Here is a 25074-nt window from a genome sequence, read left to right as displayed (position 1 = left end):
CCCCCGTTGCCTTCACACCTGCCCGTTGAAGGAGAGTGTTGCCCTGTGTGAGCGTGGGGGAATGGGGTCTCGGGACCAGCCCAGGGGGGACGACAGGTTTGATGGACTGGGTCCATGCACGGGATGAGCCTGGGCACACAGCTCACCTCTGGCACAGGGTTCAGCACCCAAAAATTGGACACCCCCATGCTTCAGCCACTTCCTCTGAGACTTCGTGAGTGCCCTCTCCTGCAGCAAAGCTCATAACAACAGGGAGGCCATGATGGCTCAATCCAAGATGTCCAGAAAAGGCTGAAAGGGGCAGAGCACCCTCCCATGCTCTTTGGAAAGGGCTGGACTGCACCCAGACAGAGGTGTTTTAATGACTGTTTTGGATCCCTGGGAGCCAGCCTCCTCCCACTCAGCCCAAGGTAATTCACCTCCTCCACTGGTGTTGGAGGAGTTGTTGACTGGTGGAGAGTGGCTGGTAAAACAGGTTCTCTGCTGGGAGTTGTCTCCGAAACCCTGGGAGACCTGGACGGATCCAGCCCCGAGCGCGGGTCTCTGCTTGAACCCTGGCACAGCAGGCAGCGAGGAGTGATTTGCTTTTGCGTGGCACTCCTGGGCAGGGCGTCTTTTGCACGGCGCCGCTAGTAGGCAAATTACAGCCTTGCCTCTGTCAAGGTAGATAAGAAACCATGTGATGCAGCGTGGTGGTAAACGGGTTGCAGGCAGGGTAAAGGTGCACAGGGAAATAACCTTGCAGGGAGTTCCTCCCTCCTTGGGGAGCAGAGTCTCCGGGCAGCGCAGATCCCCGCGGGTCCGGCAGCACCTTGGCCTTGATGCCTGCACAGGTTTTGGGGGCTCTCTGAAACTCACGGAAAGCAGGAATGTCTTTTACCAGAAGAAACTGGTCCGATCTCTCCAGGTAGGTGCTGTGGTTTAATGCTTAACTCTTTCCACTGGTGGGAGGGAGGGGGTGAGGGTGGGCTGCTGGCACGATGAGCCTCCGCCAAGGGGTGTTGGGGAGGATGGGGAGAGGGGACAGCCGCCTTAGGGGGGTGTTGCTTGCAGAGGTGGTGCCAGCCCCGGAGAGTGCTTGGCGCTGCTGGAGTTTCTCGTGCGTGGGCAAGATCAGAGGCAGATTTGTTTCTGCTGTCTGGGGAAGCTGAGCGCTGCATAGGAAAATGGCTCTGGAAATGCATCCTTGCCCCATCTTGGATATGTTTTTGGTCTGGTTTGCCTTTCTTTGGGGTAGGGTCTGGCTGGCTGGGCCGTGCCTCCAGACTTGCTCCAGAGCCGGCTGTGGGGTTTTTTCACTCGCCCGTATCTGTACAGCCCCTGGGTGCGTGTCCCGGCTCCGCCGTGCGGAGGTTGCAGCCTCTGCCCATCCAGCGCTGAGCAAGCGCTGATTCATCGGCAGTCGCTGAATGATCCCCACAGCCCCGCTCAGTCTTTCCTAAAAAGTGATTTTGTCTCTGATGGGAGCGGGGCAGGTGAGGCTCCTGGGTGAGTCAGGGGCTCACACGAAGCCTGAGTGGCGTGGGCATCGCTCCTGACCTCCTGCAGAGCCCGGGGCGAGCACCGCTGACCTCGGCTACGCAGACAGGGTGACGGTGACTCAAACACAGCCGCGCACTCCCACAAAACGGAGCAGAAATCCTAGTTTGAGTGGATGTGATGTCTCCGAGACTTAATCACAAACGCCAGTACTTTGGGTAAGACACCCACCATGGCCAGCCCAGACATGGGAATGAAGAGAGACCCTGTTGCTCGGAGGCTGCCAGCTCACACCCTGCCTCCATCACGGCTGGGACGGATCCAGAGGGCATCCCAGCCCCATCCAGATCCACCTCCTCTGTGCCGTGGACCTGCCCGAACGCAAGCCCAGCGGGGTCCTGCACGCAGGTTGTTTCACAACCCAGGAAGGCAGTTTCTCCTCTCTCATTAGATGAGACAGCATTCACTGAAACAGCATAAATGTCAGATATCTCAGCACTAATGATTAACAGGGCAGGAGAGGACAAGGCAGGGGGAGACTCGCCAACCTTTTTTTATTCATTTCTTTGAGGTTAAAAAAGCTAACACGGTGAAAAATAAATCCGTCTTTGAAAAGAGGATGGGAAGATTGGCAAAGCAAATCCATAGCCTAATGGGTGGATTACTTAATTACAAATAATGAGAAACTGCATGTTGATAATGCCAGGTTACGTGCTGCCTCTGCCGGAGCCAAGCAAATTCAAGGCAGGAAAAATCTCATTTTCATTTCAAAGGAGTCTGTGCATGCAAAAACAAAGAAGTAACTGGCTCTCACGTGGCTTTGAACTGGCGTTAGCACTCCACGCTGTCACTGCTTGAGGGACAAGAGCGCTTAGCAGAGGCACCTGCATGCGTACATCCCCACACGTGTGCTAACCTTGCCGGGTGGGAACGTGTGTGTGCAGTGGTTGCTGCAGCACGTCTCGCCAGGAGATCACACCGTGCTGTGCAAATAAAGCCGTGCTGCCTTCCCGGTGCAGCTAAGCTGTGTACGAATATTTACAGGGTCAGGCCCTTGGAGGTGAGTACAGCTGCAAGGAGCTGAACGGGGAGGTGTCCCCCGGTGGGGGGAGAGCCAGCTGGGGATGCTCACGGCTCTCTGGGGCAGGTCCCAGCTTTCTCCATCCCCGTCTCTCCCGATGCCAAGCATGGCATTGGGGACCACCCTGGAGCCCCCCAGCAGCGGGTCCGATTGCTGTTGAGGTGTGAAGGCTGCTCGGGGTAGCAGGGGGCGATGGGGATGGAGGCAGCGGGAGAAAAGGGCAGCACACGTTGCCCTGTCCCCAAGCAGGTGCTGAGCTCTCAGCCAGGACCTGTCCCCCCTTTGCTCTCCGTTCTGCTCTGCTGACCCTTTCGTGCTCCCCTGCCTCCCTTGACCAGGAAGAACAGAAGCCACGAATATTTGCAGGGGGTAATGTGGTTTAATTTATGACCCAGCTTTCATTACACAGTAACTTGTAAACCACGCTGAGAGTCGCCGTGTCCGCAACGGCATTAGTGATACCGCAGGCCGGGACCTGCTCTGACTTTCACATTCTTAAAAGTCAAATTCAAAGTAAACCCTGAGTCTGGGTGAAACTGGGGTGCCAGCTCCAGAGCTGGGACAGTGCGATGGGACGGATCCTGTGCAGGGAGGGCTCTGCCCCACCGGGCTGCTGGGGGTGTGGGGAGCTCTGCTGGAACTGCATGTGTTTGCAGCTGATCGAGGACTAGTGCTGTAGGCAGATGGACACTGCTGTGAAAAGCTCAATCCAGCCAGTAAAAATATTTTCCAACACAGTTCATGAACCGGCAGAAAGGGTGAGCAGGTTTTGCACAGAGAAGAAGGGAAAGCTGGTGTTGTCCAAATGACTGTTTATTCAGGTTGGCATTTTATCCAAAAAAATATTTACTTGGCTTGTGCAATAGAAAATCTTTGAAGATGACTCTTTAGAGATGATTACGAACCTTGTCTTTTTGGTACAATCCGTGATTACAAACAGTTCCCAGGCCCAGCCACATGCAAGGAGTAAGAGGATCTCCTGTCTTCCCTGCTTCCAGGCAGAGCTTGTCAGCAGTACCTTCAGCCTCTGATGCTCTTGCCTCTGAGGCTTTTTGCTCAATAAAAATTAAAATGTCATTGCCACAACCCGCGCTGGGGCTAAAATCTTCTGCCACTAGTGGTTACCCTTCCAGTTTATGTGGTTGAGTTCTATGTGGTGACTCTAGGGTCCTGGTCTTGCTGAGTTACAGGTTAAATATCCTTGCCCGGGAAGGTTTGCTTAATGTAGGGATTCCTTTTAAATGAGTGCTCCCTCCAACAGAAGAAATTAGGAGTTGTAAAGTCAAGTGCTTGTGTTGGGAAATGCCTGCATCAGCTGGGTGGAGCGGGAGTGCTTTGCGACACCTGGCTCGCGTCGGCGTCCCTCTCCTCCAGCCCCATGCAGCAGCTGGGGGAGGCAACCTCCGTCAGCCCCTCATCCCTTGCCCGAGGGCATTTTGGTCTCCTTTCTTGTCTGACATCAGGGCTGCAAGCTCCCCGTGCAGGGCACCGCCTCACCAGGATGTTATGTTTCATCCCAAACAGCCTGGCCAGGCAGAGGACCCTTGAGGATGAAGAAGAGCAGCAAAGAGAGCGCCGGCGAAGGCACCGGAGCCTGCTGTCCTCCACATCAACGGATGACGAACCTCCTAGCCCTGTGAAGGACACCAGTCCAGCTTCCAGCAGGTGTGTGAGGTCCCGCTAGCATCAGTCTTACTCATGATGCTGATGGCTGGCAGCTTGCTGCCTTGTTTTTCTCAACCTTGAGCCAAAGCTGCTGCAGTTGGTGGGACTCTCTTCTGGATGAGAGTGGGCTGAGCTGTGGGAAGAGCAGGGGTCCAATGGGCCCTTGGGCAGAAGGATGGGCTTCACAGGAGGAGTAGAAGAAGAGGGGTATATCTCTGGTGGATTCAATCATGGGCCTCAACATGTCCCATGGCAGAGGGAGCCAGTGTGCCAGGGTGCGGGTCGGTGCCGAGGTTGAGCTCAGGTAGGTGCTGGCCATGCCCTAGTGGCATCTTGAGCAGGTAAGAGCGAACAGGCACCCTATCCCTGCAGGGAAGGTGGGCTGAGCACGCAGCACCTGGCTGGCTGTCCTCCTGTTCCTGTGAACCTTGCAGTGATGTATGACCTATGCCAAAGTCGGGAGGTGACCCAAGGGCTTTCCAGTGGTGCTCCCAAAGTCCCTTGCTGCAGGGAGCTGGGATCTGGAGGTGTCCTGAAATCAGACTGCCCTTACACAACCTGACCCACTCTCTAAATTGATCCTGGAAATGTCCAATATTTAAATAGCTTATGTCCACAGTGAGACTCATGCTCTATAGGTGTTTCTCTCTGCAGACATGATGGAGTTAGGATGCCTGGGTTGCATATGGGTTGAATAGGTGTTGGACATGGCTAACATGAACAAGTCAGACAGGACATGTCCCCCTTCCCTGGTGCTAGCACAGGCTGGCCATGTGGTGATTGCAGAATTCAGAAGGGCAAATATTAACCCCTATCCTTCCCAGGCCCTGGAGACTGTGTCGATACAGTCTGTGGCCCTGGACAAATGTCCTATCTGCCTCTTCCCAAACCTGGTGCCTATGTTTGCCTGTGGGAAGGAGGGGAAAATGACTGTTTTGCAGAAGGTGTTGGGACTGTGGTTGAACCCTGCCATAGCAGATTGTTTTACAACCAACACTTTAAACTTAAAGATAGTGGTATTTTTTCCTAATCCACCAAAGAGCCAGACGCACGTCTCATCCAGCAGCAGACCCAGCACACTGCTCTGAACCCACAGCTCCTTGGCACAGGGCTTGATGGATGCTGATGTCCTGGGGTGAGGCTGCAGAAATGCTTAATCTCTGTCACAAAAAGGAAGAAAAAGACTTTTAATCCAAACTTGTCCTTGGAGAGCCTAGCTGGGGTGACGGGGATGAGTGTGGCTGCAAGTCCTGGTCTGCAGGGATGACTCCAGAGACATTGGTGGGATTTTTATGCCCCCCAGAGCCTTTCACCTGGGTTAACCTCACCTGCAGCGTAAAAGCCAGCCCTCTGGCCCCGGGGTGCTGAGGTTTGCCTCCCATTTTGTCTCTGTCTCTAGACCTCAGTCTCTGGTGAAGCTGGTGTCTCCGGAGGATGAGGAAGAGCGTAAGCTCTCGGAGGTGCTGAAGATGCAAGAAGGGAGACGGACAAGGTCCTCGATGGCCGTCTCTGAAAAGCTGAGGCAGGAGAAGGAGCAGCAGGAGCCAGGGGTGGGAGTGAGCTGTGCGGAGGCAGGGACGCAGCCGCGCACGGGGCAGGAGAGCATCCAGGCTGGAGAGCAGGGTCAGGATGCGGCCAAGGGCAGAGGGGACCCACGAGGAGACCAGCACCTGGAGCCAGCCTCAGAGAGAAAGGTGGTGGTGAGGGGACGACTCCAGGACAAAGAGGGACAAGGTGTGGGGATGCCTCGGGGGGAGCAGAGGAAGGAGGTGGGGGAGCCACAGCAGCGGGCACCGCCAGAGCTGGGGGGCTGCCGGCTCCGTGAAGTGAAGATCCTGACCAGGCAGGGAAGCCACAGCATGGAGGAGAAGACAGCCTCGGTGGTGACCTCATCTCTGGACCAGCAGGTGAGCAGGAATGGACAAGGCACCGACTCCTGGGGTGTGAAGTCCTGGGTGCTGGGAAGACAACAGAAAGAGGGAGAGCCCAAAAGTACCAGGAGGGAAATGGGACCTGTGGCCTTTTGGGGAAGGTTTTTCTGAGAGCTGCAAACCAAGAGGTGGTGGACAGGGTCCCATCACCTCCTTTCCTTCCCTTGCATGTACTATTCTGATCATGTTCTCTGGCAAGCCCCTGCTGATTGCCATCACAGTTTCACTGAAGAGTTGTTTGGGGCTTTGTGTATCCAAGCAAGATGGCCAAGGTTTGGAGGATTTTGACCTCAAACTCCTGCCTCCAAACCGGTTCCCACCCTGGCTGCTCTGTTCCCTGTGCCTCAACCTTCTCTGCAGACTCTGCAGGGGTGCATCAGATGTCTGCTTTTTTCTCAGCAAGCATCCAGGAATCCCTCAAAAGAGGTAATACAGCTGTCTCCCACCCAAGATGAACCTGCAGAAAAGTCAGATACTTCTCCAACTCATGTCACCTACAGCAGCTCCATCAGACGAAGCAGCCCAAGAACTGTCTCCTTTCGGGTAAGAGCCAAAGCAAGTGGGAGAAAGACCCCCATTTAGGCAGTGGAGGATGGTGACAGGGAAGGGTTGCTTTGGTCTCCAGGTTATGTTGGCAGAGCCTGTTCCCAAAAGTGTGTTCAAAATCCACCCTTGATCTGGGCATTGTGGTTCTGCTTCAGTCTTTCCTCCATTTTCCTTCTCCCTGTCTGCCCGAAGGCCTGTGATGATGAACATGCCCATGTTCATACGCTTTGTGCTGGCATGGAAACTTGTGGGAAGTGATGAGAAAACAGGGAGCTCATTGTCCTCAGTTTTCCCAAAGAGTCACAGGAACGGCCATCCACCCTCCGGCATTTCTAGTCTCTGAGAACACAGGATAAAAATAAAATCCATCCTCCTTCTTGTCCCTTGTTACATCCCTGAGAATATCTTAATTCTAACCCCCCGAAAAAGATCTCTGGAATAAAGTGCTTGGAGAGGCTGGGAAAACCAAGAGCTGTTGAGATCCTCCCTGCTGTGATTCAGGGCTGACTGGGTAGGCTTAATTGACTTTCATGATGCTTTATTTGGAATAAAACTGTTAGCACTACAAAGCGTCTTTAGTCTGGAGAGCTTTGAGATATGAGATAAGCTCTGGTGTGGGTGAAAATGGATCTTGCTTGAAAATGGGGGAGACGAGTCTGAGACAGTTTCTCTCATGTTTATCTTCGATAACCAAAGATGGCTGCAGTATCTCCTCTCCTTGTGTCTTCCAGTTGATCTCAAGAAAACAGAAAGAAGAAAGCCAAAGCCCTCTCACAAGGAGGTCAGCACCTCTCTTCATGTTACTTTGGTCTTGCTGGGCAGGAATTGTCATCCTTTGTTTTCCAAGGGAGGAGGAGGAGCTGATGGGACCTGGTACCAGCTAGTGAATGCCCTGGCACAGGTCTGCTGAACATTGGTCCCTGGGGTGCCTGGCTGACCAGGCAGCGATGCTTAGCAAAGGACAGGACAATGTCCAACGTACAGCTTGCATCTATACAAGATCCCCCCAGCTATCCCCTGCTGTCTCTTGGTTGATGTAGTTTCTCATCAGTGCTTGTGTCTGCACAGGAGTGGTTCAGTATCGAGTGGTGCAGTACCACAAAAGGGTCCCATCCTTGGAGATATCAAAACCCACTATACAGGTCCATGAGCAACCTGATCTGGCTTTGGTGGCCAGATCAAGTGATCCTCCACATCTCCATGGCAAGGTTTGGACAGGTGGCTTAAAACCTCTTGAGGCACCGAGGGCTCAGGTCTGAAGGCAAGGAGTCGATAGGATGCCCTCTCCCACCTCTGAGGGCAGGGCAGGGGAGCGGGGCTTTACAGGCACCTGGGCTTGCACCTGTGCATGCTATAGGCAAACTCATACTCATATTGGTGAAGATGCAGTTCAGACCTGGCAGTGGTGAAGACAGGGTAAACTGAGGAGCTCAGAGCTATTTTTCAATGTACAGTGTGGCCCTAGTAAGATGGTGAGACCCAGAGATCTTGGCCACTAGCAGGGAATGAGCTGCCTTGGTTCACTTGGCAGATGGATGCGGGAGAAGTGTCTGTGTCAGACGGGGCCTTCTCCTGCCAAGTGGAGTCCCCTAGGACCGTTGCTGGGTCCCAGGAGATCCCGAGGGGGCTGTGTTCAACTCTCTCCCCTCTTCTTCACCAGTGCGAGTCTGAGGATCCCAGGTAGCAGCACCACCACCATTGGGGAGAAGCTGGAAAAGTACACCTTGGCTGTGCAGGTACCAAAACCCCTTGGCATAGCTGGACTGGCATGGGAGGGATGTGTGGGAAGAGGGAGATGCGTAGCCTGGAGCTGAATGGGGAAGGAGAGAAGGACTGAGCTGCACCAAACAACCAGTGCTAATGGGGTTGAAGAAGATGATCGCAGGCAGAAAAAGGGATCAACCTCAGGGTTTTAGGAGCAGGGAGGGGATATCCCTTGGAGAGGCTCAGGGGGTTGTTGCACAGTCCTGCTGGGGGGAGCAGCGGGGCAAGCCCATGAGCTGGTGATGGGCAGGGAGGCAGCAGACCCCAACGAGCTTGGGACATGAGCCAGAAGTGGGACTTTGCCTTTTACCACTTGGGGTGCAGCACAGCCCCTGCTGACGCCCCTCTCTCCTCCCAGCGCTCAGAAGGAGTGAAATCATTCTCGACTGTTCAGAAGAGCCTCTTGCTGTCCTCGGAGGGGGTGGCCAGCAAGCGCAACTTCTTCGAGGCAAGCGCTCCCAGCAAGGCTGAGCCGCTCGCTGTCAGGAAGGTAAGGGCAGGAGGTGGCCCGAGCGAGGACCTTCCAGCGGGGCCCTGTGCCAGGGCAGGCAGCAGCTTTTTGGACAAATCCTCCCCTGTTTGGATACCAATGCACTGCTCGGCAGGCTGCTGCCTGGACGCAGTTTGGTGGGAGTTCGGTGCTTGTTGAGTGGTGCCAGGCAGGGCTGGGCTCGGGCACCGGCTGCCACCGAAACCGTGCTCTGGCGGTGTGTGGGTTCCTGCCGATGCGCTGGTATTTGAGGAGCTGGGATGGGGCCAAGGTGTAGGCTGGTCTCTGCCTGTTGCAGGTTTGCTCAGTCTCCCCATGCCCTGGGGACTGTCTTGGGTTACGTTTGGCAGTGCTGTAACCCTGGTGTCCCTCTCTGTGCCACAGGACAACCTGAGGATCCCGGGATCAGTGACATCCCGCATTAATCTGTGGATCAGCCAAGGTCAGGAGCCTGCCAAGGAGGAAAAGAGCAAGGTACCAGCTTGTGCCGACACCTCGGGCTAGAGCCCTGAGACCAGGCAGCCTGGTGGGACGTGTCCCTGCATCTGGGGTGGTGGGGCTTGAAGGGTTGATGAACCCTTGGCTGAACCCATTAAAGGATTTGAGAGGAGCTTAGCCAGGGTCAAAGGTATGGGTGCTGCAGGGCCACCACGGCAAGATGTGGGGCTCTGCTTGTTGCTGTGCCCTGATCTTGATCCCAAAGCGCCTGAGGCAGCTGCTCCAGCCCTTGGTGGGGTGAGGAGGGTGCAGGCACCAGCGGGGTGCGTGTCCCAGGGGACATAAAGGGGAACCTGACCCTGCCACCATGAGAGAGATCACCCCAGCATGATCCCATCTCTACCAGTGTCTGGAGGACTAGCTCTGACCTGGAGGCCGCTGGGAGATGAGCTGTATGCTTGGTCCTTCGGCACTGGGCTCTGCGGGGCTTGGAGACCTGTGTGTGCACTGAGAGGTCCTGCTGCATGTGGGTTCTGGAGTGATCTGCATCCCCGTGTGTATCCCAGACCCCAAAAGTAGGGCGTCTTGTAGCTGTGGGGGCAAAGTGCCCAGCTAAGGGGACTCAGACATCATCACTTTGCCACCACGGCTGCTCCAGGGACATGGATGCGAGGGAGATGGACAGGAGACCCTTTGGTCTCAGGGTAGTTTACTGTACTTGGAAAGGAGAGGTTCAGCAAGTCCTGGGGAGGTATCACTTTTTTACAGCAACAAGGTGTTTTGCCACTGCTCGTAGCAGAGTCTCCTGCAGCCACCTGGGTACAGGACCAGGAGGAGCAGCTCCAGCCCAGCCCTGCAGCCCAGGCAGGCAAGCCCAGGCACCCCCAGCGCTGAGCTGTAGAGATTTGCAGTGCCCAAACGTGCCTGTACCGGGAGGCTCTGCTGGCTCTGTGTCTGCTGGGAAAGGGTTTTCTCCTGGGGTCTCTTGGGTAAAGCTCGCAGCTCCTCTATCAGTTTTTCCTATAATAATGCCTGCTGCCACCCATCTCCGTGGGCTGGAGCTGCACTTGGTTTTGAGGGTCTACCAGGTGCAGGATCTCAAAGCCGGACGGTTTTACCTGGAGCATGTATGCGTCAAGGTTTGGTTAAAGTCAAACCAAGGCAACACTGCACATGATGCATGGGGAAAACCTTCTTGTGCCACTTACAACTCTCCTGTTTGCAGGATATCAGGAAAATAAACAGCCTGCCAAAACGTGATGTCTGGGTAAAGCAGCCTGGAGACACCCCTGGGGACACCAAGGTAGACATGGAGCTGCTCTGAAAACTGGTGCAACCTCTGAGCTAGGGGCAGAGGCGGGACCTGCCTGCTGGTGCATCTCCCACAGGGCAGGCGTGGGGAGCAGGCTATGGGGAGCAGAGGGGTGATGTGGGACACCCAGGACCCCTTGACTTGGGGGAGTCAGCAGGAGAGGACAACTGGAGGCAGCTGTAAGAGTGAGAAGGGGTCTGGTCTGGGAGAGGAAGGGAAGTGGCATGTGGTGGGATTTAGAGGATGCCTGCCTGCCCCATCCCCTGTTTGGGACAAGTATGGTCCTGGTTAAAGTAGCTGCCTTTGGGGGCTTCGCAGCCTCAGGCCCGGCCTCACTGTTTCTCACTTTCTTTTCCAGTTGTAATAATATCAGATGACCTGGGAAAAACTGTTTTTCTCTGAAGATCAAAGCCCAGCCCTACCCAACCGTCCAGCAGCCCACTGCTATGAGAGTCCCCCGCACCATGTGTGGCTGCACCCCAGGTCGCTGGGGTCCTCTGCTTGCGGGATGGGAAGGAAGAAGGCTGGAAGATTATCCCTGCACCCCCAGTCCTCACTCGCTGCCTGTCCGGGAGTGCCCAGGCCTGGAGGCTCCTTGCAAATGCTGAAGGCAGACTCTTGCCTCGTTTCCCCGCAACATTTTGGTGTTTTGCTCCTAATCTGTGCCTGTGCCCCATAACTGCACTTGCAAAGGGAATCAACCTATATGTCTTCCTTGCAGCTGGATGATGTCACTGGGGCAAGAAGCTGCCTGGCCAAGGGAGTTTCAGCTGCACGTCCATGGACCATGTCCATCCCTGCTGCCTGGCTCATGCGGGGTGAGGTGGGGCAGGCAGATGTCACCCCCCTCCCAGGCTGTCACTGCTGGAGGGACCCAACCAAAGGCAAACGGTGTTTGCAAAGTCACACATGCTTGGAGTGTAGCTTGGAGATGCCTCATGGAGGAAGGGTGGACCTGATGGCCCTGGTGCTTCCCTCCAGCATGCAGCTGAGCTAGAGACAGAGACTTGGCCTTCTCCACCCTGCTCTTACCGTCCCTTGCCCCCTACAAGCAGCGACCCCTTGCACTTAGTGATACGGCAAGGTTGGGCTGGCCACAGCCCTATTTTTGGGGTTGCACGGAGCTGAAGTGCCCTGTGCTGGGCCTCTTCTGCAAACCCCATTTCCCTCTCGCCCTTTCTCCTGAGCCCTTTGCCCATGGCTATGCAGACCCCTGGTCCTGCACTCCCCAGGCTGCTGAGCCCACGCAGCAGGGAAGTGGGGTGTTCTCTCGAGGCCGGCTTCAGGGTGCCATGGGCAGCCCATAAAATGATACTCAAATCCTTGTGCCAGGGCCATTCAGCGGGCTAGGGCTGTGCCTTGAGCAACCATTGCGGTGTCCAAATTTGGTGTGGGACTCTACTGCTGCCCCTGGATCTGATCTTCCTTCTTGGGCTTTGGAAAGGACTTGGTTTTCTCTGTGCCTTTTTTTTCTTTTTTTTTCTAATAAAAGTTGCTCTTTCTAAGATGCTCCCAGTCACCTGCTCCTGGGCTGGGACTGGGAAAAGTTCATTTCCCTTCTTCCGGCAAGAGGAAAAAAGACAAAAACCCAAGACAAATGTGTTCTGTGGGCATAAAAGCAGCCTGAGACTCTTCCCTTCTCATTAAAACATCTTGGATGCGGTGCAGCGTCTGAGCGAGCCTGGGTCGGGGGCTGCGATGGAGGGTCCAGTCCTCTGCTCGTGGCAGCGTTGCCTTATCAGCGTCCCCGGCCCTAGAAAGTGACAGCTGGCTGGCTTGTGTCAGCCCCTTGGGCACTCGTGTATCTTAGTCCAGAGGGTTTAAAATAGCAAATCTCTGAGGCCACACAATAGCTTGGGCTTATATGGGCTCCTGGGGGGGAAGGGGGAGCGGCGGAGGGGGCTGTGGCAGTGGCTGCCAAAATAGCAGCTCACAAGTGTTGCATTCCTCGCTGGGCGCCGGGCACATTCCTCACGGCGCTGCCCGCCCCGGGGTGGGCGCTGGAGCCCCCTTAAAGCCTCCTGCCCCCAAAGAGCATTTCCCAGACACCCGCTGGCTTCCCCTCGGCTCCCTGGGATCTCACCAGTGCCCCGTGGCAGAGGTAAGGCTGGGGCGGTGGGGTGCCTGCTTGTGGCGTAGGACGCTCAGTGGAAGGGCAGTTGGTAGACCCAGAAGGGGCTTGGCTCAGGGTTAATGGTCCTCCCCAGCCACTTGCACTGGGATGTATTTTTGCAATGAAGGCATTCCCACGGATAAAAGATCAAGACCCTCTCCAGAAGGTTGTGTTTGCAACTTGCCCAACGCCTTTTGAACCACCCCGATGTGTGCAAAGGCGTCTGAGAAGGATTTTGGCTGCCCTGGTGCCGGGGGAATCTCATAGATCCCTATTGCCTGTGTCTCTGGAGGGGACAGGAGGGATGCAATGCCCGTGGGGGAGTCAGGCCAGCCTGGCCCTGGTTCATGGTAGCCCATGGGGTAGGTTAGAGCTGGGATGCTCCCGTGCATGGTCTGACCCTGCCAAGCGGGAAGGGAGCAGCGACGTGACCCACGCTGGAGCAAATGCTGGGAAACGAGAGCTCCATGTCTGGGTAGCCTGGAGGAAAGCAGGGACTGCAAACCGTGGAGGATTAACTCAGCCCCAGAGGTGTGACCAGCCAGCCCTGAGCTAATGGAGAGGGGGATTTTAAGGAGCAGGATGGATATCTGGAGTATTTAATCCACAGCAAATGATGGGAGATTTTTTTTTCAGTCAATAATACGTGCAATGTTTCTTCTTTAACTCTGTAATACATCTGCTTGGTTCTCCTAATTCTTTCAAAACAAGATGTCAAAGCTTTAATGGAAAGGTTTATCTGTTTCTGTGCAGAGGATGGATAATGATTTCCTAGAGCCACTTTCTGGTGTAACGTTAGTTTTTCTTGTGTACCCCCTTAACAGTCCTGGTTTTTTGCTGTTCCTCAGCAAATGCTCTGTGGGATCCAGTTCTGTATGAGGTGAAAGGAAATGTAGAAATAGGCTTTCACAAATGCAGGTTTGCAATGTCGTGGCCAAGAGGGAGTCTCCACTCTTGTGTTATGAGAGGACTACATGAAGTCTTGGGTACTCAGAGACCACATAAATGATTTGGCCAAACTCTGGGGGTAACAGGACCATGCCGAGCCTGGGGGAAAAGTAGGGCCAGGAATTGATGTTTGAGGGCGAGCAGAGATTGAGGGGATGGTGCTGGAGGGGGGTGCTTAGGGCCAAGCCCCAGATGCATCAGAGGGAAGGGAATGACGACAGCAGAAGCAGGCGGTGAACCTGAGGCAGATGGGGCTGAGTTCTGACTTCATTTGTCTCCAAAAAGCACCTTGTGAGTCATTGCTCAGAAGCGAGGTTTGACAACCCCCGGGAACCGCGGGTATGCACAGGCGCCCGTCCTGTAACGCATCTTTCCCGTGCTTGCGGATTCCAGCCCTCGATTCAGCATCTTGAATAAGTGATCCTGAAGCCTGTCCTACCCATCCTGGGTAATAAATGCTCAACAGATGTAGCCAGGACCAGTTGTTCCCAGACGCCCGGCAGAAGGAGAAGGGAAGCGGCGTTGCTCTGGGAACAGGTGGTTTAGCACATGGAAGTTATTTCTAGAGCTGCCTCGCGTTGTCCTGCTGCATCTCAGCTTTGCCGAGGTCCGGCACGAATGCGAGCGGTGGACGGACCGTGCAGGGGCTTGGGCTGATGCTCAGGGCTGTTCTGGGATACCCAGGGCTGGGGCTGATCATGGGGCTGGTCTGTGCAGACCTTGCGGTGGAGCATTGAGTGGAAGCTAGGTGAGGTGGGACGATGAATAAAGTCCTCCTGACCACAGCTGGGAGGGAGACTGGTGTGCCAGGAAGATGAGCATGGGCTTTTCTGATAAGTTGTTATCCCTATTGCTAAACCAGGCTGTGAATTATTCCTTTTAGCTAACCTCAGCCTCAGGCCAGGACCAGGAGCCAAAAGCTCCGGCTGAGCTCAGATTGCCCCTTTCCAGAGCATGCCCTGCACTCGGAGGGCTGGGCTGGGAGGTCTCACCGAGATCTCTTGCTGTGGCTTGTGCAGGGCTGTAAATTTGAGATAATGGGACATCCCTGCAAGTTTCTATATCCCAACCGAGCTAAGAATAGTCAGGAAGCAAAACAAGCTGAACATTATAATTGTGTTATTTTCCTGTGCCCTGAGCAAACACAGCACCCTGAGATGGCTGCGGCGAGAGGAGCTGCGTGTCCTGGACATGGCTCCTGACAGCAGTTATCAGTGTTGCATGAGGCTGTGTCTAATCTCCTGCCTCCTGTTTGGGGAGAGCTGTGATCCTGGGACAGGAGGGGAGGGGGGAACCTTATCTCTGCTGAGATAACACTGTCACAGCCCGGCTGGGGACAGCTTGAAGCTCCAAGTGCTTTGGAGAGATGCAGCATCTCTGTGCCTGTGTCTCAGGCGCTGGAGGACAGGCTGTGCTTGTCCTTATCTCAGGTCCTAACCCTCGCTTTTTCCAATCTGCCTTGAATTCTGCTAGATAACCAGGCATGTCGGACTCTGAAGAGGTCGTCGAAGAATATGAGCAGTAAGTGGTGTGCTTTTAAAGACCCTTTCTTTCTCCTTATTCCCACTTCCCCACAGGGTCACAGTATTGCTTGGAGGTGCCATGTGGGGGGCACTGGCTCTCATCATTACGCCAGCATCCAGCATGAAATCCCCCCAACCTGTGCCCATCTGCACCGCTGCTGTGATAGTGCCGAGACCCCCAGCAGTGGGGATTTTTGTGTTAGGAGCTGTATCAGCACATACATGGCAAGGGACAGTCCCTGCATTAAAAAATGCTGTAGTCTAAATCAGTGAGATAGAGCTGGGAAAAGCTGATGTCATCAGCCTGTTCCTGCTGGGGTCCTACTGCCACATCCACAGCATCAGGACCCAAGGCACAAATTTGAGGGCAACTTTTGCTGGTGATGGTTGCTGGGCCATGAGGCGCACCCTGGAGAGAAGGGGCTCAATATCTGTGATACATGGTTATAGGGATCAGTCCAAACACAGCTCCTACTTATCCACCAGCAGAAAAAGTAGGTCTGAATCCTTCTCTTATGTTTAAATGCCACCACAGACTCGCATGTCTCAGCGATCAGTCTGACCGCTGTGCCCAGTGTCCCCTGGGCACACCCGAGGACAGACTGTGCATCTCCCCCAAGGTCAGGAAAGGACTTTGGGGCAAAGGTGGGATGTGAGATGCCAGTTTCTAGGATTACAGGCCACGGTCACTCGATCTTCTCAAGCTGCAAAATAGTGTTGTGCTCTGACCACTGTCGAAGTGTCAGTCAAGCATTTCAGCTCCTGCTATCCACAGCCTGCAGGGTGATCTGGGTCTTGTCCCATCCCCACTGCCACCTTACAGCATGCCACCCAGCAGTCATTGCCCATTGCTATGAAAAAGGGGAGCCAGCCTTGAGGAAATTTCAAATTCCCCTTTGGCCTCACTGATGGACACACGTGCCCCATTGCAGCAGATCGCTGTAACTCTGCAAATTTGCGTTGTGCTTTGCAGGGAGCAGGAAGGTAAGAGGACGTGGAGCATCTGCAGCTGCCCCGAGGCTGAAGCTAAGAAATGATCAGAGCAACTTCAATAACCTGCGTCTTCTTTCCCTTCCCTCTCTCCTGTGCGCACGTGTGCTCTGTGAAGAGGAGTATGTGGAAGAAGGTAAGTGTTTCACCGGTGGTTGCAAGGACCCAGACACAAGTGCTGTTGGTTCAGTGTTTTGCTTGGGTGGGTTGTGGTGGTAAGCTCCTCGACTGCAATGGCAAATCATGACCAGGAAAGGCAGATGAGACCATGTTCTATATTCGTCCACCTGAAACATCAGTAGGATCAAAACCAGTCTGAATTTTATCAGGATCTCTTTTGTCAGAGTGAGCCCTTGACTCAAAACAGGGGTGGAAATGCTGGACTTGGGCGTTGGCAGAGGTGTGAGTCCAATAACTCAACGGGAGCTGGAGCCTCAGCTGAATGTATATCAATGATGCTCAAGCACAAACCTCCAACTGCCTCAGTCCAATGAAGAAGCCAACCCCACGGTGCACGCAGCTGCTCTGGGACACAGCTGGGCTGTGCATTGGGGGCTGGGTTTGGGAGCTGGGTTTTGCTGAGCCTCTTGCTGCTTCAGGGCACTGCCAGGCAGCCTGGGCTGCTGCACGGCAAAACATCCCGAATGTTAAAAGCAAAGAGAGGCACAAGGAGGAAACTGCTGCAGTGCTAGAGTCCTCATCTCATGCACGCCATAGCTACACTCCACAGCTTTATGGCGTCCGACTAACCTCTGCACTTATTCCTTTCCCTCCTCCCTGGCTCAGAAGAGGAAGAATGGATAGAGGAAGAAGACGGTAGTTATTGCACCTTTCTTTATTCCATCTCTCCACTGCTGCTGTGAATATGTCGTGGGTCGGTGTGTCTTTTGCCTCTCCCTGGTTGGGAAATGGTTTTCTTTCATTCTTCCACTTCTCTCTCTTGCTTCTTGCACTCCCCCCTTCCTGCCCGCCTGTGCTGTGTGTATCTGCTCCCGTGTCTGTGGCTTCTCTCTTACATCTATCAACCAAATGCACTCGTGGTTTGCTATCTTCTTTTTCTTTCCTTCTCTCGTGCTGTGGGACCACAAGTCTTCCCAGGACCTGTGGGCCCCAGCATCACTCTGACTCCAGTGGAGGACTCTTGTGGGGATACTGCTCCCTCCAGTGGAAAAATGCTCCAACAGTGTCATAAATAAGATTGTGAAGGTGCTGAAGGCACGTTCTCTAATGCCAGCCCGTCTTGTTCTTCTCTGGCTAGAGGAGAGCAATAGAAATCACACCCACCCCACCCTCCCACCCCCCGCCATCCCGGGGTATAAGAGCATGATACCATGAGAGGGAATAAGGGAAAAACCAGGAGGTGGCTATAAATCTTTTTTTTCCCCCCCCTGCCCAAGCACAGAGAGCAGCCCTTGGGTAAAGGTTAGAGCGAATCCCTTTGCTTTCTGAGCCACTGCTTCTTTCTCCCGTGGCTATGTCTCCCCCAGGTCTCTCTCTCGGCTGGCTCCATGCCGCAGTTGGCCCAATACCGGGGTCCGTAGGGAGCCAGTGGGAGCAGTGGCTGTCGGACTCACACTGCTCATTATTCCACAGGTCAGGAAGAACAAGTAGACGAGGCAGAGGAGGAGACTGAAGAAACCAAGGCAGAAGGTGGGTGGTGGCTTCACCAGCGAGCTCCCATGGCTTGGCTGGAGCCATGCTCTGCTTCGGTGGGGTGCCGAGCAGGGTCTGGGATGTCCCAGCGTTGCCTGTGACAGCGGACCAGTAGCACAAAGGGGCAGCTCTTCCCCAAATCTGTGATTTCCAGTAAAGAGGTGTCAAAACTGAGCTGCCCTTTCCTGATCTACCAAGTGCCTTGGCCCAGCAAGCATGAGGATAATGGTGTTTTCTGCTGGTTGCTGATCAAACAGTTTGTGTCCAGCACTCTGAAAAATGCCAAAAATGAGTTAAGCTTGTTCCACCAAGAGGTCCCCGTAGCCTTACAGGGGGGATTTCCAGAGATGGGGTCATGCTCTGGTGTGTCTCACCATCCAAAGAGCACTGGACTGCATGAGACCTCTTTGGAGCAGACTGGGTTGCCTGATGTGTGTCCCTGTGCTGTCACGGCTGCTGGGGCAGGCTCAGATCACAGCCATGCTCCTGAGTTAGGGTGCCGGGACCCCTCTGTGCTGGGGGGGATGAGGCTGCCCTCACCCATGGATGCTCATATTCTCCCCATTGCTTTTGAAACAGAACAAGAAGATGAAACGAAAGCATCAGAAGGTAAAGCAGGAATGGAGGAGGGGCAGTTTTGGCCATTTCAGTCCTGATCCCAGTGTTCCCCCACCCCACTGGAGTTTTCAGTGTTGAATTAATTTGCTGCTGAAGACAGAGAATCTGCAGTAAATGGGGCAGAGCTGCCCTGGCCTCATCCTCTGCCAGGGCTGGGGCAGCAGGAGGCCTGCAGGAGGGATGGCTTTGTGCTGCCTAGGTAAGAAATTCGCCCAAAATACAGAAGGAGAGGGTAGTACTACTGCTTTCCCAGCCTCAGCAAAGCCTGTCTGGGTTCCTCCTGGAGAGGACCTGGGGCTCTCCCGGTCTGTCTGTGGGTGAGGGATGTCTGTGAGGGACCTGCTCTCTCCCTCTTCATCCAGGAGGGATGGAGCTGGGTTTTGCAGTGGGGATAAGCACAGGGCAGAGGGGAACAGCCTGGCTGAACCACCCTGCTGTGTCCGTGGGCACGGGGCACAGCAGGGCTGGCCTCTGGGAGCCAAAGCATTGTGCTTTCCACAGGTGGAGAGGGGGACCGAGAGCAGGAGCCTGGGGAAGGTGAAGTATCCACCCTCGTTCCTCTCTGGGGTGGGAGGGACTGTGCCTTTGCCAGTGTAAGGAGGTACCAAACGCCTTTCTGCTCAACCAGGAGCATCAACGTGTGTCTCGGGTTCTGGCATAGAGATGGACACCTTGCTGCATGCCTCTTTGCTGGAGGATGATCCACAGTGCAGCCTGTGCTGCTGGGAGAGAGGGGTAGCTCGGCTCAGTGTTGTGGGGTTTGGGTCAAGGTGCGAAAGCAAATGCCTCTGTGACACTAACGTTGTCTTTCTCTCCTGCTCCTGGGGACCCGCAGGTGAATCGAAGCCAAAGCCCAAGTAAGTGTCAGTGCATGTTCACTGGTGCAAGGTCTGAACTAGGAGCTGTGCCAGGGCAGAGGCTCCATGTGATGGGCTTAGCACCATGTTCCATAAAGGGCATGGGACAGTGAGGCCTCAAAAGCATGAAAGCAGGATGGGAACTGGGACATGGAGAGAAAAAGGGAGATAAACGGGCAGATAAACACAGAATATGAAGAGGCTCCTGAGAATGAGGTCTTGAAGCATTTTGTGTGCTCCTTGGAGGAGGCCCAGCTGCCCTGTGGCCCTGCAGCTGGAAAAAATCTGTGTGCACCCCAGCCTGGGGTATGTGGTCGATGGCACAGCCAGGGTCTTGCTTCTCCAGTGTACTCCTGGCCATGGCTGGCACGAGGCAGGCATTTGCATGACTGCCAGCATCTCTGGGACAGGAGCACCTGCCTGAAGGAGCGGGGCTGTGAACTATTGCCAGGAACCTGCGGATCCTCATGGACCCCTGGGATGCTGCAGTCTGGGAGGCAGATCTGTCCTCAGCCGCGATCTCTTCATCCCTTTGTGTCTTTATGTGCATCTGAGCACCTCCTGCCTTCCCTCAAGCCCACCGAGGATGAGAGGATGGTTTCCAGCTCCCTGTGCCAGATCACACTGGAGCACACAGTTCCTCTGTGCTCTTTTGGGTGAGCGGTGGGGTGGCTGCCAGCCCCAGGGTGCCTGGCAAAGGGTCGTGGCCAAGTTGCCTGCAGCTTGCAGAGTTATTCCAGCCATGTGGGTGCCTTGGAGTGCTTCCCAGGAATGCCAGAGGTCTTCCTCTGAGGCTGTCCAGCTGGCAACCTCCAGCAAGCAGCATTACACTTTCCTGTCTTCAAAATGTGCTCACTCTGCATCCCTGAGGACTGCGAGGCTCAGAGAGGAGGGCTGGGTAGATCAGTGCATGGATGAAAGGCACTGTCCTGTCCCAGGTATCTGCTGCAGGTTCACCATCCTCCTCCTCACCTTCGATTGCAGGGTCTTCATGCCAAACCTGGTGCCTCCCAAAATCCCAGATGGCGAGAGACTGGATTTTGATGTGAGTAGTGCACCCAAAGTCAACCCCTGCGAGGTGATCCCCTCTCGTTGCTCCTCCACACTGTGCCCAGCAGCTCTGCAACTCCTGGAGGGCCTCATTTGGGTGAGTGTAGCCATTGCCACTGTTTCTATCCGGTGCAGGACATCCACCGCAAGCGCATGGAGAAGGACCTGAATGAACTGCAGGCCCTCATTGAAGCCCACTTTGAGAGCAGGAAGAAGGAGGAAGAGGAGCTCATCTCCCTCAAGGACAGGATTGTATGTCTGCAGCCCTCCCTCTCTATCGCTATTGTCACCCTCTCCCCTGTGGACAGACAGCCATGATCCTTTCCCCACAGTCCCGGCTGCGAGACCTGAGACATCCCATGTCCCTGCAAGACAGACCCTGAGATTTGAGCCAGATTTTGTACCGGGGTGCCTGGGAAGCCCCTAGTCTGGCTGCTGCAATGCTGCAGTGCCTAACAAAGATGCACCTTGCCCTGTGGGCTCTGGTCCATGTGCTCTCCTGGGAGACATGGGAGCAGCCCTTGGGGTCTCAGGGCTTTTGAAGTCAGGGATGCGTCCCTAGGGACAGAGAGGATGCAGATTCCCTGGGGCGTCCAAGCCAACATCCTCTCCTCCTGCAGGAACAGCGGCGAGCGGAGAGGGCAGAGCAGCAGCGGATTCGCAGCGAGAGGGAGAAGGAGCGCCAAGCCCGCATGGCCGTGAGTCTCCCTCTGGGGCTGGGGGGCTTGGGCTGGTCTTGGGTAGCACAAGCCCAGCCATGGAGCACATGGGAGCACGAGCTGTGTGTTGCATGCAAGCCAGTCCGTGAGGTCTCCATCCACCCGCTCCTGACCCACTTCTGACCCTGGCAGGAAGAAAGAGCTCGCAAAGAGGAAGAGGAGGCCCGGAAGAAGGCTGAGGAGGAAGCACGGAAGAAGAAAGCTTTCTCCAACATGCTGCATTTTGGAGGATACATGCAGAAGGTGTGATCCTACCCCAGGCAGTTGCAGTGAAGCCCCTGGTGCTCCTGGGAAGGTTTCGACCATGGGCTGGCCCCACAGTACCATGCACATTCTCAGTGCTGGAAAACTGTGGTTTCTACAAGCAGAAGAAGTCAGGCCACCACGGCTGGGTCACAGCAGTGGTCAGAGGGCCAAAGTGAGCTGAGAGCTCTACTTTGCACATGCTGGCCAGGGGGGGTCCAGCCTTGCCTCAGGGACAGGGATAAGGGTGTGAGGGGTGTCTTGTCCACTATTGCCAAAATTTCCTTGAGGACCTCATGTTCTTCTGGAGTCCCAAAAGGAGAGGGTGTTGGGGGCAGAGCTGGGGATAGGGGTAGGGCAAAAGCTGGGCAGATTTCCTTTCCTCCGATGGACTGATGGTTTCCTCAGTCAGAGAAAAAGGGTGGGAAGAAGCAAACAGAGAGGGAAAAGAAGAAGAAGATCCTCAGTGAACGGCGGAAGCCACTGAACATCGACCACCTCAATGAAGACAAGCTGAGGTGAGCGCGGGCTGCAGGAGGGATGTCCAGGACAGGGGCTCTGCTTTGGGTCCCATCTCCTGGGGCAGGATCCTGGGCCAGGGCGGGTGCCTGGGGCTCGCAGCCCAGACAAGAGGGTGACGGCACAGGTGGGAGATGGGGCTGTGACACCCCACCTGGAACGTGGGCTCCATGGCTCTGCCGGGCCACCACTGCCAGGTGCTGCTGGCAGCGCCGGCCATCAGAGGGAGCCACGCTCACACGCATGGGACATGTGTGTCCGTGTGTCCCAACCTCACACCCATGTGTTCGGTCCCTGCGTGGGACTGGCCGATGCATCCCCGGTTGGGCATGGAGCCCGCAGAGACCTGTCCTGGGGGAGCAGGCGAGATGGTGGCATCACTGCCCTGTCCCCTGCAGTGAGATGCCTGTGAGCCACATCCCTTTTCTGCACTGACACCAGCCGGCTCTTCCCACAGGGACAAGGCCAAGGAGCTATGGCAAACCATCCGCGATCTGGAGGCTGAGAAATTTGACCTGCAGGAAAAGTTCAAGCGGCAGAAATACGAGGTGAGCTTCGAGGCCCTCCGTGAGCTTGCTTGCCCTCTGTGTGCCTGGCTGCTCCTTTTGCTCCCCATCTGGGAGACGAGGTGGGTTGTCTGGCTGGCCGTGCTGTTGCAGGACAGCTGGGTGCAGCAGAAAAGGGCTGTGCTCCCCTTGTGCGTGGGGTGACAAACACCCAAGAGGCTCTGCACTGCTGAAAGCAAAGCCACATCTGCCTCCCTTTTGGAGATGAGCCAGGATCAAGCCAACCCTCCCAGCGGTTGTCGGCCACCCTGGCAAGGCTGAGCACACAGCTATGAAATGCTGGAGGATGTGGCAGCTGGAGAAAGGGGCTGTGTGGTGGCCCCCTGTGACCTCGCAGCTCCTAGGGACGTGTGTTTTGCACCGCAACAGGCTTCCCGCTGTGCTGCACATAGCCCTGCGCTAAACCCCACGCAAGAACCGCTGGGGAAGAGAGAGCAGTGATGCATCTTCATCCCAACCCTCATCCCCGGCCGGGGGTGGGGCATCTTGCCAGGCCTCACCATCCACCTACGTTTCTCTTGCAGATCAACGTCCTCCGAAATCGCGTTAGTGACCACCAGAAAGTGTAAGTCCCCGGGCAGGCTGAGCATCCTTCCTCGGCACCTCCTGCCCTTCCAGCTCCCTGCTCTCCTGGCCCCAGCTCCCTCCCTGTGTATCTCCTGGCTCTCTTGCACTCTCTCAGAGCCACCTCCTGTCCTTCCCACTCCTGCCCCTAGTCCCACTGGTACCCGCTGTTCATGGACCTGCAGGTCTGGCCCAGGGACCTTGGTCAATGCTGCTCTGCTCCCATTGACAGACCCCCATTGCCTCCCACCTCCACCACCTTCCCCCTGCCCCAGAGACCCCCGCTGGGGATGAGCCCCAGGGAGACCCCACCTCTGCCCTGGAGCCTTGTGTCCTGTGGGGTCCTGCCAGCCTCCGGCCGCCCCCATCCCTGCAGTGGCTCTGCCCAGCATCTCAGAGAAGGTGCTGGAGATCCCAGCTTGTGTAGGAGGGGAAATTCCACGGGCTGTGGGAGCTGTGGAGCCCCACAAGGACAGGGGAGCCTGTCCCTGTGCCCATGTCCCCTGCACAGGACTGGGGGACCTTTCGTAGGAGGGTGGAGGTGGGTGTTTAACCCCACCTTCGGGAGCACCATGCTGCTCTCGCATCCCCATCCCATCCTGCCATCTCGCATGAGAGGTGCTCAGCCTGCCCCGTGTGACAGTCAGCAGCATCCCCCCCCCGCTTACACCAAATCTCTCTTCTCTTCTGCCCCAACATGGCCTGTTACTGCAGCAAAGGGTGAGTACAGGTGTTTCCCGAGTGCCGTGAGTCTCCCACTGCACGTGTGCTGCATGGACACCGGGGCTGACATCAGGCTCGCAGCAGGGCTGAGGACTGGCAGCCAGAGCTGGGCTGGTGACTCTTGGGATAATATGCCAGAAACGCCCTTCACTGTCCACCCAAGCCTCCTCCTCCTCTCTGCTGACCCGTGCCCAGAGCAGTGCCTGCTCCCCTGATGGTGGTTAAGGAGAGCGATGCGGTGGGTCCTGGCTAACAGCTTCACAGCTTCTGGTTCCTGGGATAAAGATCCTGCAGCTGTCCTTGACCCTCCACAGCCAAGATCCAACTCCTTCGTTTTGTCTCTGAAGGATCCTTGGGAGGGAGGAACACGGGAAGGGAACTGGGGCTCCTTAGAAACACCTGGCAAAATGCATGAGCTTGTTCCCACGGAGTCCCAAAACACACAGACTGACTCAGGTCCCAAGCTTTTACCTGAGGCCACTGAAGACCTTCTTCCCCACAGGGCAGTGAGCATCAACCAGAGATGGCATGGTCCTCTTTGCAGGGCCTCCGATTCTCCTCTGATGGCACCCACCTCCTCCCTCCTTTCACGGTCACTAATGCCTTTTTGCATGTGCTTTTCTGCTTCCCTTCCAGGTCAAAGGCTGCCCGTGGAAAGACCATGGTGGGTGGACGGTGGAAATAGATGAGTCAGAAGGCCAGGGAGGCTCAGCCACAGAGAGGTGTATTGCCTTTTGGTCGACCAGCTGGCTTCCCCATGTCATGGAGCCTGCACCACGCACCCACCCGCCCTCCCACTGCACAGAGCAAAGACCTTGCTGCAGGCACAGTGCCGTCTGGGTGGGCAGATGCTTCGCGAGGTGCTGTTTCTCATCTCCGCACCCCCAGCTGATGTTGTGTCTGTAAATAAAGAGAACAGTGATGGAGTGCAGCTGTTGTCTCCATCCTGAAGCTCTGAATCCAGAGGAAACAGGCACGGGACAGTCCCAGCAGAGTTCAACTGAGCAAGTGCAGTTGCACACCTGCTCCCTGGGGTGCAAGAGGATGCAGCAACCATCCAGGACCTCCTGAATAACATGTCCCCTTGCCTCACAGCATCTCACACCTGCAGTCCTTGGGAAATTTTGTAACAGAGCTCAGTGGTCTGACCTGCTTTACCTGCTGCAGTTTGGGGCAATCCTAGTTATGGCCACTTTAGTTCCTGCTTTTGCTGTACCAGAGCCCCCCTTGCTCCTCTCTGTGTCAGGGTTGGCCCTGTGGACAGCATGGATAGGGGCACTGC

General features: G+C 55.5%; 2 protein-coding genes across 3 annotated transcripts; both read left to right on the top strand.

Moving 5' to 3' along the window:
* Nucleotides 1-869: 869 nt before the first annotated feature.
* LAD1 (ladinin 1) lies at nt 870-11314 on the top strand. The gene is made up of 10 exons (XM_075521704.1): nt 870-907; nt 4085-4225; nt 5625-6132; nt 6556-6699; nt 7434-7483; nt 8363-8438; nt 8825-8956; nt 9341-9430; nt 10620-10697; nt 11111-11314. Exons 1-10 carry the CDS (start codon nt 870-872, stop codon nt 11312-11314), a joined length of 1461 nt encoding a protein of 486 aa, XP_075377819.1.
* A 1454-nt stretch (nt 11315-12768) lies between these two features.
* Nucleotides 12769-24708, top strand: TNNT2 (troponin T2, cardiac type). Of its 2 annotated transcripts, XM_075521557.1 has the most exons (17): nt 12769-12807; nt 15241-15288; nt 16264-16274; nt 16399-16416; nt 17067-17096; nt 17874-17930; nt 18513-18542; nt 19053-19088; nt 19387-19408; nt 20393-20453; nt 20594-20710; nt 21079-21156; nt 21310-21420; nt 21829-21938; nt 22397-22487; nt 23030-23070; nt 24429-24708. In XM_075521557.1, the coding sequence occupies exons 2-17, from the start codon at nt 15251-15253 to the stop codon at nt 24475-24477; spliced, it is 900 nt and encodes a 299-aa protein (XP_075377672.1). In that variant the 5' UTR covers nt 12769-12807; nt 15241-15250; the 3' UTR covers nt 24478-24708. The 2 variants fall into 2 exon arrangements, with proteins under 2 accessions (XP_075377672.1, XP_075377671.1); XM_075521556.1 differs by lacking the exon at nt 12769-12807 and adding an exon at nt 14168-14304 and having other exon boundaries at nt 16264-16416.
* The last annotated feature ends 366 nt before the right edge of the window (nt 24709-25074 follow it).

This window comes from Mycteria americana, chromosome 20 (genome assembly GCF_035582795.1).
Source record: "Mycteria americana isolate JAX WOST 10 ecotype Jacksonville Zoo and Gardens chromosome 20, USCA_MyAme_1.0, whole genome shotgun sequence".
Classification (NCBI taxonomy): domain Eukaryota; kingdom Metazoa; phylum Chordata; class Aves; order Ciconiiformes; family Ciconiidae; genus Mycteria; species Mycteria americana.
Note: the sequence above shows the minus strand (reverse complement) of the source record. Positions and strands in the feature narration are given on the sequence as shown.